At 34.9% G+C, this 15,695-nt stretch overlaps 2 protein-coding genes across 2 annotated transcripts; one reads left to right on the plus strand and one right to left on the minus strand.

The window, feature by feature from the left end:
• The first annotated feature begins 889 nt into the window (after positions 1 to 889).
• Positions 890 to 1,375, plus strand: LOC115964915 (probable CCR4-associated factor 1 homolog 11). The gene has a single exon (XM_031084141.1). It carries the CDS (start codon positions 890 to 892, stop codon positions 1,373 to 1,375), a length of 486 nt encoding a protein of 161 aa, XP_030940001.1.
• A 1,831-nt stretch (positions 1,376 to 3,206) lies between these two features.
• Positions 3,207 to 15,084, minus strand: LOC115965705 (flowering time control protein FPA). The gene is made up of 6 exons (XM_031085004.1): positions 14,617 to 15,084; positions 11,449 to 11,694; positions 11,243 to 11,329; positions 9,986 to 10,971; positions 7,886 to 9,225; positions 3,207 to 3,274 (listed from the first exon to the last, which is right to left on the minus strand). Exons 1-5 carry the CDS (start codon positions 14,920 to 14,922, stop codon positions 7,887 to 7,889), a joined length of 2,964 nt encoding a protein of 987 aa, XP_030940864.1. The 5' UTR covers positions 14,923 to 15,084; the 3' UTR covers positions 3,207 to 3,274; position 7,886.
• Between the last annotated feature and the right edge of the window lie 611 nt (positions 15,085 to 15,695).

Raw genomic sequence — 15,695 nt, forward strand, 5'->3', positions numbered from 1 at the left:
CCTCATTCTCTTATAAAACATAACAAGAGTTAGAGTAACACGATTACATCTTAAAGGAATAGTAACAAATGATATACTAACAAATTTTTCATAAATCAACTTAATATCCTTCAAGATCCAACCATTTCTAAAGAACACATCCTATCCAAAAAGGGGGTGAATTTTTTTTTTTTAAATAAATAATTTCAACCTATGGTGTCCACTCTTAATAATTACTCTTTATTATCATATCAAAATACCAATTGGTTTTTGGTATAGGCGAAGATTGGACTTCAGATCTCTTATTTAACCATTAGAGATTTTACCAGTTAAGCTAACTAGAACTCACAATTGCTTTTTAGTTATTAATGAAATTGTAGTTTATAAATAAATAAATAAAAAATCAATTAAACCTTATAACTTTCAAGTTTATTCAGTTTAGGCCTTCTAGTCAATGTAAAAATAAAAATAAAAAGCTCCATTTTTATGTTATTTTTTTTAATTTTTTTTATAATTTTATATTTAAATATAATAAGCTCCATTTTTTTTTTATATTAGGCTTCCTTTTCAGAGTGGAAATTTTTTTATAAGATTTAATAAGCAATCACGTCATTTTTTTTTTTTTAAAAGAACCGATTTAGTCATACTGTTACTTGTATTGTAGATCTCTTTTTACCTATTTTCATTTTAGGTTTCCTTTTCCGACTCGGGAAAGGATTTATAAAGTTTTAGATTTATAAGATTTATAATCACGGACTTGCACATCTTCATAAATAATCAACTAACTGCTGGTGTTAGATTTAGATAGCAAAAATACAAGATGGATCATGCAGTGATAGTAAGAAAAGTTTAGAAAGAAAATCTTGTAGACGAGTTCGATCTTATTAAGGTAGCATTGATGAGCTATCGCATGGTGTCAATCGACATAGAATTCCCTGGTATTGTGTACCGTCCCGTTAATGTCGACAAGCACGAACTCGGAAAAGTCCCTCCGATCTGGAACTACCAGGTAATCAGAGATAATGTGAACTCCAACATTATTCAGTTGGGTCTGGCTCTTTGTGATGACAAAGGCTCTCTTCCCCATTTTGGTACCGGATGTCAGTACGTATGGGAGTTCAACTTCAATAATTTTGACGTCTACAATGATCTCCAGAACCCAGAATCGATCGAGTTACTTGAGCGCCAAGGAATCGATTTTGACAAGAATTTGAAGGAGGGTATTGACTCTGCCGACTTTGCTGCATTGATGTTGGAATCTGGGTTGTTGGGCGATCACTCTGCTTTCACTTGGGTTACCTTTCATGGTGCCTATGACATTGCTTACTTGATGAAAATCTTGATTCGGCAACCACTGCCGTATGATCTGATGGGGTTTATGAACCCATCTCTATAAATTAATTGTATTGCGCCGTCATAGACTAACTCTCCATCCAGCTTAGATTGGTAGTTGATTTCACACCCGCTTACAATTAATAAATTGGATTTTATCAGATCATTAATATTTTAAATAGATATCCAAAGAGTGACAATCATGTTTTTATTTAAATATTAATGATATAACAAAATCTAATAAACTCATTTAAAAATAAATATAGATAAACTGAATTTATGAATGCTACTTCAAAATGGTTGTTAGGTTAAAGAAATGGAAGACCTAGAGATGAGCTTTTTAATTCTTGGAGGGGGAGGGGGAGGGGGAGGAGGTCATGGATGAGCCACAAAAATTACATTATCATCACTTTTTTTTTTGTTTAAATACATTGATAGGTGGGTTGGGGTGATTCAAATTCTAAATGTATCTGTTGAAAATACTAGAAGTGTTAGTTGAATTACATAACTCTTGGTTTATCATCGATGTTTTTTAGTGTGAAAATTCATAAAAATTGGAGTGAACTTATATTTACCACATTTGTTCTCATGTAAGTAATTAACATGACACTTCATCAATTTTTCTTAGATTGTCTAAATGAATCAATTTCAAATTTTAGATTATATAGTGAGATAACTGTAACATTTTATAATTTTGACTTCGAATTGAAATATATATTATTTTTTTTAGGACTAAGAGGCATTAGCCTATAACATATGGTAGATCAATTTGACTGCCTAGGATTTCCACAAAAGAGACTTTTGACTCAAACTTTATATTAAAGTTTGGTTGGATGAAATTGGAACAAAAAAAGAAATAAAAATACAAACTAATTACGGTTTACTTAATTTATTTTTGGCTAATAATGCTGGTGTCTAGGAATTTTCGAGCACCAAAGTGTGCGAAATACCTTAAATATGATCCCAAGATGATGTTGGTGTTTAGGACTTCTTGAATACCTAAGTGTGCGAAATACCTTAAATGTGATCCTAGGATGTTGATGAGGAAATTTTGTTATTCCACATGCGATTTAGAAAAGCTAAACACTTTGCATATTTACCCACTTAGGGTTTAATTGTAACTACCTTAATTCATGAATTAACATAGTCTTAATGAAACAAGATTGCTATTGGTTTTCTAGGTTTACCATTCGAAAGAACATTTTTTAAAGATGTGATTCCTTAATGGATATAGGCTACTTTTTTTTTTTTTTTTTTAATTTTTTATAAAGGAATATTAACCATCAATAAAGATAAAAGAGGCTGGAGAGTCTTGGTATAAGTTGCAATGGACATTGTCCTCAAAAAAGAGAGAAGAAGTTGCAATGGAAAAGTAATGAGAGGTCACTGCTGATAATAGGTTCGTTCTTCTTTCCTTCTATGGTCAACCAATTATATATACCCAGTTGTCCAATCACTTCCAACAATGGCTATTTGTTAAAAGAGAAGTTCAACATTGTCGCCATTATAAAGCCATCCAAAACGGTTTTAAAATGTAATCCAACGGTCCAGACGTATATCCTAACATACACACTGGTACGTAAAACGGTGGGAAGAATGCTTCTATATAATATTGTTCGATGATTAGGAAGGATGGAACCTCATATAATTAAGTAATTAACGAGGGAAATTACAAACAGAAAGTAAAATTGATTAAGTTAAAGCCATAGATTCTGAGATAAATAAAACACAAAAGGGATAAAGCTATCAAAAAACCCAAAAAGAAAAAAAGAAAAAGAAAAAAAAAACCATTTTGTACATTCTCCTAATGCAATTACTTCATCGCCCCAGGTAACAGACATTCGTACAGCCTTGAGAACCAGCAATTCAAGTCAAGTCAAGTCAACCCTACCCAATTCACACGCAGTGTTCCCATTTGAAAATTCCGAATGTCCATTTTTGTGAAAAAGAAAGCCCAAAGCACCTACACGTGGGGAAAGATAAAATTAGAGAATGTTAGGTTGTGTACGAAAATAATGCTGTATTTGATATTAGCCCAATCAATTAAAATTTAAGCCATTTGCACAAGCAACTAGTTATAGTAATCATTTTTGGGGCTTAAAGAAAGAATAAGAATCCCAGTGAAGCTCAAAGTGAGCTCTACTTACGAAAAGATAATTTGGCAAGGAAGCGGTGTTTGCCATACTAAATTACAATTACAAGCATCATACTTTCATTTATTTTTCTAACACAACTTGTTTTATTTTACGGTTTTCCTCTTCTTTTCTCACATGTGGAAATTCCTCACTAGTTGAAAATATGCTAAAAGTCTTTTGTAATTCAATTGATCAACACCTCCTAGCATTTTCGCTTGCGAAAATATAAAGAATTCAAATCTCCCATACTCAATATATCCCAAAAAGGGTAAAATGTTAAATATATTCAAGATCCAGTTTCAAGTAACAGGGCCACTACTGCCATCCCGCAGCCTACAAATTTGTCACTCTCAGCAATATAATAATCACGTAGTAAATTATACAAAATGCATTCAGGTAGTTGCTACCCTCTGGTGTCATTTTCTTCGCATAAATGTTCAATTTTACTGCCAACGTACTTTTTGGAGGCTTCAAACCAATCTTTCGAAAACAGCACTTGTTTGGGCGTTTCTACCGGAAATAATTCTATGAAAAAGTTTGGTTGAAGATTTCAGTGTTTTGGATGGTTTTTTTATTCTTTCGAAGACATTTAGACCCGATTTTACATTTACAAGATGGTACCAATTCTTATTCTATTTTCTTTTTAAAATGATAATAATAAATAAAATCAAACTTAGAGTTTCTTTTGGTAAGATTGGTGTACTCTATTTTTATAACATTATGATAAAATTCTATTTCATTAAATAATGATGATAAAATGAGTTTACGAATACACAAACGTACACACCGACAGAACAAAATTATCCAGGATTCCGCACCAAGAGAGATTTTGGTAAAAGTATATAGAACAACATATCCTAAGACAGGCGTAACACCAGATCAATTGTAAATTTATAGCACCATTCAGCCCACCATCCAACCTACTTTTTTTCCTATAATTCGACCACTTTAAAAAAATTAAGAGTTGCATGTCATTTTAATTCCATTAGATATATCATAGCAATTTCATTGAAGATCTACGACATCAGCCAAAAATGATAAACCTTGTTTCTGGGAAGCGTATTTTTAGGCATAAGAACGCACTGATTCTGTTGATTTTTAGGCAGTCGACAAGAAGTGAACCAACAAGTATCCTGACACTGTTGAGTTGACTCGTTCATGTTAATTTGAGATGATGGTTCTGGTTTCGTATTATTTATGAACCTATAAATATGGTGTTTAAAAAACAAAAACACATAATCCATATTACATACTAATTCTCTCTTTTTTGAAAAATTAAAGTTTAATAAAAAAAAAAATAGAAAGGGGGCCACCAGATCCAGATGCATGGGTCCAAGGTAGACAGCATGTGAAAATTAGGAAAATAAATATTTTGCCAAATTTGGAACCAGTAGTTCTACCGGGTACAATTTTAATACTATAATAATAAGCATTGGGTCAAAATTGGATAACTAATGAATAAACAAGGCTATAAGTCAATTCTCTTTACGATTTCCTTTTCCTGAATGATGTACTTTGCCATCTAAGAATATTGCTTATCAAACCAATTTCCTTTTGATTTTTCCCACCTGGATTTTTTTATTATAAAAAATAATAATTGAAAAAAAAAAATTAAACAAAAGAAAAAAGGAAAGAAGAAGCTAATAATGGTTTTTCAATTTGTAATCACCCATTATAATGAATTTCCAAAAGCTCATACGGTTCCTCAACGTACTTGGGAAAGTGCAATGTCTATATAGGAACGTGCAATACTATATACATACACTAGTGGGAGTGTGCGACAGCTCTAATAACTTTAGATCGATTGCTCTCTTTTTTTTCACCCTGGTAGCAAAGGAAAGATATATGTCATCGAGCTCAGGACTTTTTTTTTTGCCCTTGGGATGAGATTTTAGTCGAGTTCAGGTAAGCTATGCGCTATGCATTACCTCAAGGATAAGATATTCTTAAAACTGATTCCAGTTTGGACATAGAGATATTCAAAAACCCAAGCAATATCACTGATATTGCATAGTTTTATGTTTTATGTTATATGGTGGAAAATATCATTAGTTATTTAAATTTTGTAAAGCAATTAACAGTTCTCATTAGGAAGCATTTTATGTTTTTCTGATTTCTATTATTCTGCGACTTACAAATTAGACAAATTAATAGGAATACCTATATTGTAAGGTTGAATTTAACGTTATATTTTGTTTCAAGAGAGCTCCCTGTCTATCCACCCATATAGTGAAACAATCAGGGTAGGCACATATCAGATTTATAGAGTGATGATTCAAACGTTAGAAGTATGATGTATAAACTTTACATTCAATCTTCAAAAAATCATCTGTGTTTTGCCCAAAAACTTGTCAATAGAAGATTTCTGCATTATTTTTATATTGCCATTCTTAGAAGGCAAAAGTTGGAGAAAAAAAAGGGAGTTTCCTGGATCATCATGTGAAATTCGTTCATATGATGGTTTGCTAAGGTAGTGGTCTTAAATAACGGTAAAACTATATTTACAAATATAAATTTACTAAACATACCAAAATACTATTAAGAATTAAGTCCAAAGACCCCTTTCAAAGTGCAGTTTACATTTCACAGTTACAATTTAAAAAGTTTAAGAAATTCTCACCCTAAAGTTAGGTACTAAGTAATCAGAGATGATCACCAAAAATAAAAAATAAAAAGCTTTCATATGTCACACAACTATAAGCTACTACAAACATATGCAATAACTAATGAATTTTGACCATAGACTCAAGAAGAAGTGAAATTGTAAAAAAAAATGCTGATACTAAATGCAATAAGAAGAGCAGTTAACAGATATAATAAAAATTAACAAATCATGCTAGAGGAAGGTATATAGTACAGAATGAATTAGATAACATACTCTACACAATGCATTGGTCTATCCAAGCACTTCCCAACTTAGGATTGATGCCTAAGAGTAGTAAAAGCATATTGAAATACAAAATTACATATTGACCTCATGAACAAGTCAGGTATATTTGACACCTTGTGTAGTTAAAACTCTAGAAAGAAGTTATGCCAAAATCCTTCAAACATCTTCTCTGAATATCTACAATAAACTTAACGCATACTAACCAGGGAACCCAACCATCAAGAGAACACCTTGTCCACAAAGTATTATCCAATCTTCTACTCAACAGGCATGTCCCTTAAATCTTATAAGCAATCCACTTCACCACAAAGCTATTCCAAGCAAACGGCAAACCCCAGTGATATTTATATTTTTGTGGGCAATGAAGAGTGCTTGAAAATTCTTTACAAGGTATCTCAAAATAATAGACCATCAATCAGCCACTCATCAATGCCTCTAGGTTCATAAATGAATCTCTAAAAGAATGAAGTATAATTGTTGCCTACATATAAAGACTGCAAAAAGGTTGTATTGACTCTTCTGGCCTACTTAGGTCCAAGCCACTGTGACCCATTGGAGATTCTAACCATGGAGCATGTAGATCTCAAAAGCACACGGTTCCACCTTAAAACAATATAGCTTCCCAATTCAGTGGACACATAAGATGCATATATCTAAACCTACAGGACGTTTGGCAGAGCCTTCATCAACTAAGAGTTATTCAAAACATTTCCAGAATAATAAATTCCCTAACTGGAGCTACAACCGTATATCTTATCAATTACTCCATGAGACAACATGCTGACTCTAAGACACTCAAGAGACAGAACAAAACCCCACACCTTATGAGGTTAGAAGTCAATTTTCTTTCAGGAACAGGAGCCAAATTTGAACCCAGTCCAAAAGGGCAAAGAATGTTAAACATATTCACTCCAACCATCATTGGTTCCTAAAGCTTAAATAATGAGGTCCCAATCTGAATTGCAGGAAAATCTTGCATTTCCTCTTCAAATGCCCGGAGAGATGATGGAATCAAAATATCAAATCCCTTGAGCCTTACCAGAAGCCTACCTTAAAAGAAAACACCTCATTCTAAGCTGCATTAATAACATCTCTCTCATTCTAGCCACCTTATAACATCTCTTACAACTTCAAAAGAATTTTTTTTTTTTTTAAATGTCATCTTGTCCCATGTGTATAACTTTCATCTCAACAATAGTATTCTAAGTTTTTTTGACCATGAAGGAACTAAAATCCGCTAACAATTCACTTCATAAGAGGTTTATACCAAGGCTTCTAGCTGGCATAAATTATATCATAAAGTTCAATTTCCTTAGTCATGATGCTATCCAAAACTTTTGATATGGAATTTTAAACATGAAAACAACTAATCACCCTAAATGTTCACTATATGCAGACAAAAGGAACAAAGACAGCTTATGACCCCAGACGTTTATCATATGCAAACTACTTAAGTTAGCTAACAACCCACTTCCATACTTAAGTAGAGATATTTTCTCAAAAAAGGGATTCCATCACCGAATAATATTACTCATAGAGAAGGAATTACCTCATTGTTGACTTCCAGGTCCTCGTCCTGACTGATTGGTTGTCTGCTGCTGCTGTATCTGGAGGAGGAGGTTAGCAGCAAATTGTAGAGTCGACTGGTACCGCTGGTTCTTATCAACCTCAACTTCTGGTGTGCCCTGGCCAGCACCAAAGAGTGCAGATTGAAGCTGCTGCATCTGGTTGGGGATCTCCGAGCTTGGTGGCTGGGAAAGAAGAGAACCATGGGCCTGATTAGATGAGGTTAAAGGACTGTTGGCTGGCTGGAAAGCTTGTGAGCTGTATAATCCAGAAGCCTCCATCCCATTAACCATCCCATAGCCTCTTTGACTACTGGGGGGTATTTCATGCTGATATTGCTGGCTCACATGAGGAGAAGCAGCAAGCTGTACACTTTGGTTCATATGCCGAGACAAAATTGCAGCCTGCGGTGGTAGGCTTACAGAAGAGTCATGGATTTGGGCATTGCCTTGTAACAATGAGGCCGAATGGGTAGGTGTGCTTGAGACAGATGGGTAAGGCTGGTATTGGGAAAGGTTTTGTACATGGGGATTAAACTGATTCCCCAACTGTTGCAATGGATGACCCATATGGTCAGAAGCTTGATTATCTTGTTTCCAGTCTTGAGATGGGGTCCCTTTATTGGGTCCAACTTGAGGCGGAATTGAAGGCCTGACAGATGATGAGCCCAATGCAGGCTTTGCACTTTCTAAACCAGAAGACTGTGCATTTGCAGGCAGCAAAGATGCCAGAGTGGCAATAAGCTCAGGTGTTAATGTCACTCCAGCTTGGGACACTGATAGTGCATTAGTAGAAGCATAGTCTTGGGGTACTGGCTGCATTGCTGGGGACTCACTAGCAATTGGAAAATGTGATTTTGGAGGAAGCTTTGCATCCTCATGCAAAACCCTGTCATAATCCATTGGCAAAGCTTGTTCCTCCTTAGATGAGATTACACCATACTCAGTGCGAGGAGGAATCTGCTGTCTATCCATATATTGAGAAGAAGGGATGGGAAGATGTGATTGTTGTGGAATAGATGTACCGCTAGAAACTTGTTGTGGAAACTTGAGAACCACGCCATATAGACGTTCAGGGCCGGCAACTTTCAAAACATTAGTTAAGAAGTCTGACGGAGGAACTAAAAATAAGGTGGTCCCATCATCAAACTTAGCAACACCAGCACGGTTTTTGGCACCTAAGTAGCGAAGGAATTCAGTGTAGGAAGCAAAATCATCTTCACTGTCGGGCAAGAAGAAAACAATATCAAACCCAATGGCATCAGCATAGTGTTTTGTGAGCATATCCAATCCTGTTCTGGCCGAGCAATTAACAACTTCAGGACTGCAAAACAGATATTTTCCACATAGGTGAGACTGAGAAGACAAATAAGCAAATCAGACGTACAAAATTACAATGGCAAATAGCAGTTTGCACCAAGTGAAAAAGAAACCTTTGTTAAACTCACAAGTTCTCAAGTAGGGGGAAAAATGTTGCAAACAGGTTAAAAAAAGCATAGTATTAACATCCAAATGACTTATGAACAACTTGAAAACTAAAACTTTTTTTTGTAGATTGAACACTTAAAAACTCGGTGTGCATTACAAATATATGTACTCTCTTGATTGCTTACACATGTTTTTCCTTTCACTTGCTTTTTTTAGACAAATATTGATTACCAATTTCATCTAAAAGTTTCAGTCAAATCACAAATGAGGTCTATGAAGTCAAGAAAAATATAATGCTCCAACTTGTTACATCCTTCAGAAAAGTTCTATTCAATGAAATAATGCCAAAACAAAACATAATTAATTTAGATGAACTGTCTCCAATTCATAAATATCTTTGGCAATAAAATGATGTGTATTATCAAATACCTAAAGTTCTATTCAATAAAATAATGCCAAAACAAAACATAATTAATTTAGATGAACTGTCTCCAATTCATAAATATCTTTGGCAATAAAATGATGTGTATTATCAAATACCTAAAAAAATGCTTGCTTGGGACATATAACAAATAGAAATTAGTAAAGCACCCTAAACAGCAGCTAAAAGAAAATGATACGAAAGACAGAAAATAAGAAGAGAAAATTATACTCACAGCTCACTCTCTATTCCTTTTCCTAAAGGGATGCAACGAGCTTGACAAACAGGAGTGCCCCCCTTAGCAATAATGCCACGCCATATGTAATCATTATCAACTTGACCCTGACCAGGTCCACCAGCCATGACCCTTGCACCCACAGGACTAAGGCTACTCTTCCCTTGAACATTTGCAAAAGGCCCACCACCTCCATCAGTCACTGGACCAATCCCATATGATTGATCCAATCCCAAGCCCCGGTCATCAATCTTTCTCAAAGGAAAAGGTGCATCTTCAATGGACAAAGCATCATCTATCCTCGACCTTTTAGAACCCCTTTGAAACTGATTCATGTCAAGTACGTCCCAAGAACCAGATGTGGATCTTGGGGGCGGTCTGATACCTTGTGCAGGAGAAGGGAGCATTCCAGGTGCAGGAGATGGCCTTTTCCAGTTTGGACCCATCATATTTTTCAAGTTACCATCCTGAAAATTATGATGTGTGGTCAAATCATCAAATTCTGGGCCTGGAAGCAGAGGTTCAAGACTACCTTGACGACCAAAAGGCCTCATTGGAATAGATGGTAACGGTCCAGGGAAATTATTTGGGACCATAGGATGATTATGACCAAACACATCCATCTGTACAGGTCGAAAAGGATGTTCATTAAAAAACTCTGGCCTTGGCCCTTTAGTTCCAGCATAAAAATTAGAGTATTCTTTGCCAGGTGCCAGCTCACTACTTGAAAACATAATGCTTATTCTAGGATCGTTAAAAAGCCGGCCCTGCAAACCCTCCTTAGCTCGGCGAGCTTCATCCACACTCCTAAATTCTACAAAGGAGTAGTGTCTTGAAGGAAAACTCTTAATTCTCTCGATTTCACCAAATAAGATCATGGCATTATGGAGCATTTGTTCGTCGATCTGAACAGAAGGAGGGTAACCTACCCACAAAACATTACTGGGTTGACCATCTCCTTTTCGCCCCACAGAGGACTGAGGATGCTGTAACAAGATAAAAGAAATTTAAAGCAGCATAACCCAGTAAAAGGAAGCTATAGGCGAATACTTCATGTAAGATTCTATAAGCAGATCAACAATAAAAAAAAAATAGAGCTAGATCCAACCAAATCAATGATTTGGTCCATTGTAGGATAGAAATAATTTGATGCAACCAGTCTACACAATTCCTCTGAGACACATGGCACCAGAGACATGCTGTAGACAGAAAGTTTTGCCTTATCTAGTAAAACAGAGTTATCAGGCTGAGACTCACCAGTTGTCTCTTATGACCTAAATGGGAATCAGCCGGTCCCATGCTCCTGCCCTGAAAGTCCCCATCTCTGGAGTCAGGCCACTGCTCCTGTTGATATGAACACAGGACAAATAAAGCTCATTGCAGATTGAAGTGAAAAGAAAGTTCTGAATAACAGTTACAACATCTCATAAAAAGAAAAATAAAGTTCTGTACAAGAGACTTACTCTTCTCGTGGGCTGTGACCGAAGGAAATCCACACGTATCTGCTCACCACCAATGCGCTTACCATTCATGTTTCTCATGGCTTGGGAAGCATCTTCCAATCTAAGGTATTCAACAAATGCAGTATTGCGGTCTCTAAGGAACTTAAAATCCTCAACTTTACCAAACTTAAGAAATTCTTCTTCCAATTCTTCCTTGGAAACTGCTGGGCTAATTCCACCCACCCATAGATGCTTAGAAGGTTTTGCCTGAAAAGTGGGATTTTTTAATATTTATAAGCATCTCAAAATTGCATCATTTGATAGTTCAGTAGAAAGAAAACTAATAAAAAGATGAAGTACTATATTTGGGTTCAAAAGACCAATTTGGTGTCAAAAGAAAAAAGAAAAACCATATTACTAGCTTGAAAGAGAAAAAAATGCTAATACTACTAATCCATGAACAACCAATGAAGTTCTTTATTAGCCTGTAGAAGCAGATGCATTTATCTTTACAATTATAATAAAACATTAGTCATCAGATAAAACATCAATGCCATGCATATAGGCCTGCATATAGCAGTCAAATATCATTCACACATATGTTAAGGACAGTTTTTCTCCAAACAAATTGGGAGGATTTTTTTTTTTTTTTTTGATAGGTATGAGAGTATTTTTATATAAGAATTGGGAGGAATTTTTTCCAACCCATTACATAACACAATCAAATGATCATATTTGTATTGTTAATTACATGATCAAGTGCAAGAAGCATGTAGAGATTTTAAATCCCTTCATGCCATAAAGGAATCTTGGATCAAGGATATCTTTTTCAACAATCCCTCTTCATTCTCTAAAGTTTATAAAGCAAACTTTGTAAATAATTTTTCATTTTTATTAATATTATCTCCAAAATTTAAATGAATACATCAGGCCCTTAGATGGTATTTTCAAGAAAGGTCAAATCAGAAGGTGAGTGATTAGTGTTGGTGACTTCATTTGTTGAAATGCTAGAGATTGGCAAAGAATTGGTGGCTCCTACTGTAAAAGTATTAAAAAAAAAAATGCACAGGCTGATGATGTCATTGATGTTAATTTGAAGAATTCTTACATCCAACAAAGCTGGTTATCACCCATAAAATATAAATTTGAAGTAAACATTATCAGGTCTGAGTAGGAAGGATGCAGCTCTACTGGAGACTCTCTGAAGAAAAAGGTTTGTCAAAACTACTCCCTATCAGCCTTGTTTATAGGCATTAAAAATCTCTAACAAGATTGAAGTACTGCACACATACAGCTCTTGCAGCCATTCTTTTAAGCTGATAAGATTTAGAAGGATAACCTATGTAGAAAGGATATTTTATCCATGAGCACCTTACAGCAAGAATCAAGTACACTCAATGCCAGAAATTTTAAAAATTAAAATCCAGATATCTCTCTCAAATTCTTGGCTCTTCTCAAACTCATTGTTAGGTATCAAAATGCTTGTGTAATGAGATCACATTTTGTCAGAATTGAAAAATAATTTATATGCATAGCACATATTATAGTGTTTGGCAAAATTTTAAGGCTGATTTTTGCAGTGTGGTGCCTCTTATATATGAAAACTAACCAGCTCCTAACTTGATATGAAGCCCAAGGTTCTAGCAGAGTTACCATAATCAGAATTCACAATAATAATCCACATTTAATTATTTGAAATTTGAAATCAATGTAACATTTTTCATCATCTGAGAAATGAAAATTGAAAATGAATTTACAGTAAACCTCAAGCTCAATTTCTGATCCCTAGTAAAATTGATCAGTAGAACACACATGCAACTTGAGTTCATCTATTTGGTGCTTTTTATCAAGAGAATGTTTTGCATCAATTTGATCCTCACATCCTCACTTAAGGTGCTGCTCCAACTCTTGGTCCTCAAATTTGCATAATTAGAGCAAAGCGTCGTTCTATTGCTTTCATTAAATTTGTTTAAATATCTACGAAACCACCTCATTATATTCAAATTTGTAGAGAGATACTACATGTGAAAATCTGTTTGATGTTGACGTGTTGGAAGGTGATTAGGTACTTTTGCTACAAGCATTCACATTTTGCGATCGAGTGCCTTGAAGTGGTAAAATTTTTGTAAAATTAAAAATGTAATTTTAGCATCCCCATTGACAGGGTTTGTATGCTGTTAGTAGGGTTTGCCAAACCTACTGCTATCAACTTCATGGGCAAGTACCCTACAATGAAAACTACATTTGAGAGAAGAATTTTTTTTATTTATGTAACCTTTGTGGATGTTTTGTTGTATACTGAGTACACTGCCTGTGTACCTTGGGAAAGTTTTCTTTTATGTTTCTATAAAGCATTATTACTTGTCCAATCGCATTGCACTTGACGTTATGTTGCGCACGGCCTACAATAGAATTAAACCTAATTACCCCCATTCACAATAATTGAACACCCCCCCCCCCCCCCCAAAAAAAAAAAACACAAATTCTTCACCATGGTTAACTGCATAATCTGATCCCATTGGATCTTAGAAATCAACATTGGGTTGAGACGGTAATACTGAAGTTTGTAGAAGCCGTAAACTAATTATGATTTTTTTTTTTACTACAAAATGGCATGAACTTTCCTTTACTTCATTATCCCTTTGTTAAAACCCAATTTTAAATTTTGATCCCACTGATCTTTAAATCTTATTGACAATTGCTCACAAAACCAAATTGAACCTATTTCCTAATCCCAAAAATTATCCCTTTGTTAGAACCCAATTTTAAATTTTAATCTTAGTGACAATTGCACACAAAACCAAATTTAACCTACTTCCTAATCCCAAAAATTTAAATTTAAATTATTCTTTTAATGATCTGATTCGATAAGTAATCATTATCAAGGGTTTGTTTGCTTTTACTTCATTATCCCTTTATCTAAACCCAAATTAAATTCTAGATCACATTGATCTCCAAATCTGAGTGACAATTGCACGCAGAATCGAATTGAACCTAATTCCTAATCTCGAGAATCAAAAAAAAAAAAAAAATCATTCTTCTAGGGTTCTGATTTGATAAGGAATCATTATCAAAAGGTTGAAACTCAAGAGTTGTTGAAACGCATAAAAAACTGCACAAAATTTCAAAGTCACGAAACGAATCGTATTTATATACACACAGGAGAAGAACAAATTGATGAGAACAAACCGGACGAGCGAACTCGATCTTGATAGGGTGGCCATGGAGATCGGCGCCTTGTAAGGTATCCTTGGCGGCCTTAGCGTCTTCGATTCGCTTGAAGAAGACGAAAGCGTAGCTGCGAGAAGAGTAGGAGGTAACGCTATCGAGCGCACCGTACTGGGCGAAGAGATCCATGAGATCTGAGTCCGCGACGTCGCTGGCTAGATTACCGACCCAGAGATTGTTCGACGGCGTCTCCGATTCGTCGGAGTCGCCGCCGATTCTTACTGGCCTGGTGTTCATCATCATCGATTTGTTGTTCGGAGGCGGCATTTGCGGATCGAATTGGGAATTAGGGTTTCACCAGAGAGAGAGAGAGAGAGCGTGTGTTTGGGCTTGGAGAGAGAGAGAGAGAGATTTGATTTTGGGGCATGAAAAAAGAGAAGTGGATGAGAGTGAAAAGAGGGACGGATGAGATTTGATTGGGTTTGGTGGTTTGCCGTTTTTGTAAGAGTTGTACTTGTATGCGGTTAAGCTCTTGTTTTTTATTTGTTTTTTTTTTTTTTTTTTAACCAAACAAAAATTTTCATTTTATTTGGTTTTTTAATTTCATTTTATTTGGGCTTTTTTTTTAACCCCAAAAAAAAAAAAAAATCAACTTTTGCTGCAGCTCAATCATGTGATGAGTTGTAAGTATTGGGTCCATATCGCTTTATAATTTCATCATTCACAACTTTCCACATAAATGACTTGTGACAAAATTTGTAATCCTAACATTTTTCTTTTAAAACCATAACTTTTATCATGTAATTTTTCATAATTATTCTATGGGTAGATTTTGACATGCTATCGATCTTTTTTTCTTTTCTTTTTTATTGGACACTATCGATCTTTTTTTCTTTTTTTTAGGCGAAAACCACATTTTCGTCCCTACATTTTCATGCGATTCTCACTTTGGTTCCTAACTTTTTTCCACCGCTTATAGTTCCTATCTTGAAAAACACATCTCGTTTTTGTCCCTACTGTTATATCAAAGATGGAAATTGCACAGGTGACAAACAACATAAGTTAAAAATATTAAAATAATTTCCACATAAACCATGTGG

This window comes from Quercus lobata, chromosome 10, assembly GCF_001633185.2.
Source record: "Quercus lobata isolate SW786 chromosome 10, ValleyOak3.0 Primary Assembly, whole genome shotgun sequence".
Taxonomy (NCBI): Eukaryota; Viridiplantae; Streptophyta; class Magnoliopsida; order Fagales; family Fagaceae; genus Quercus; species Quercus lobata.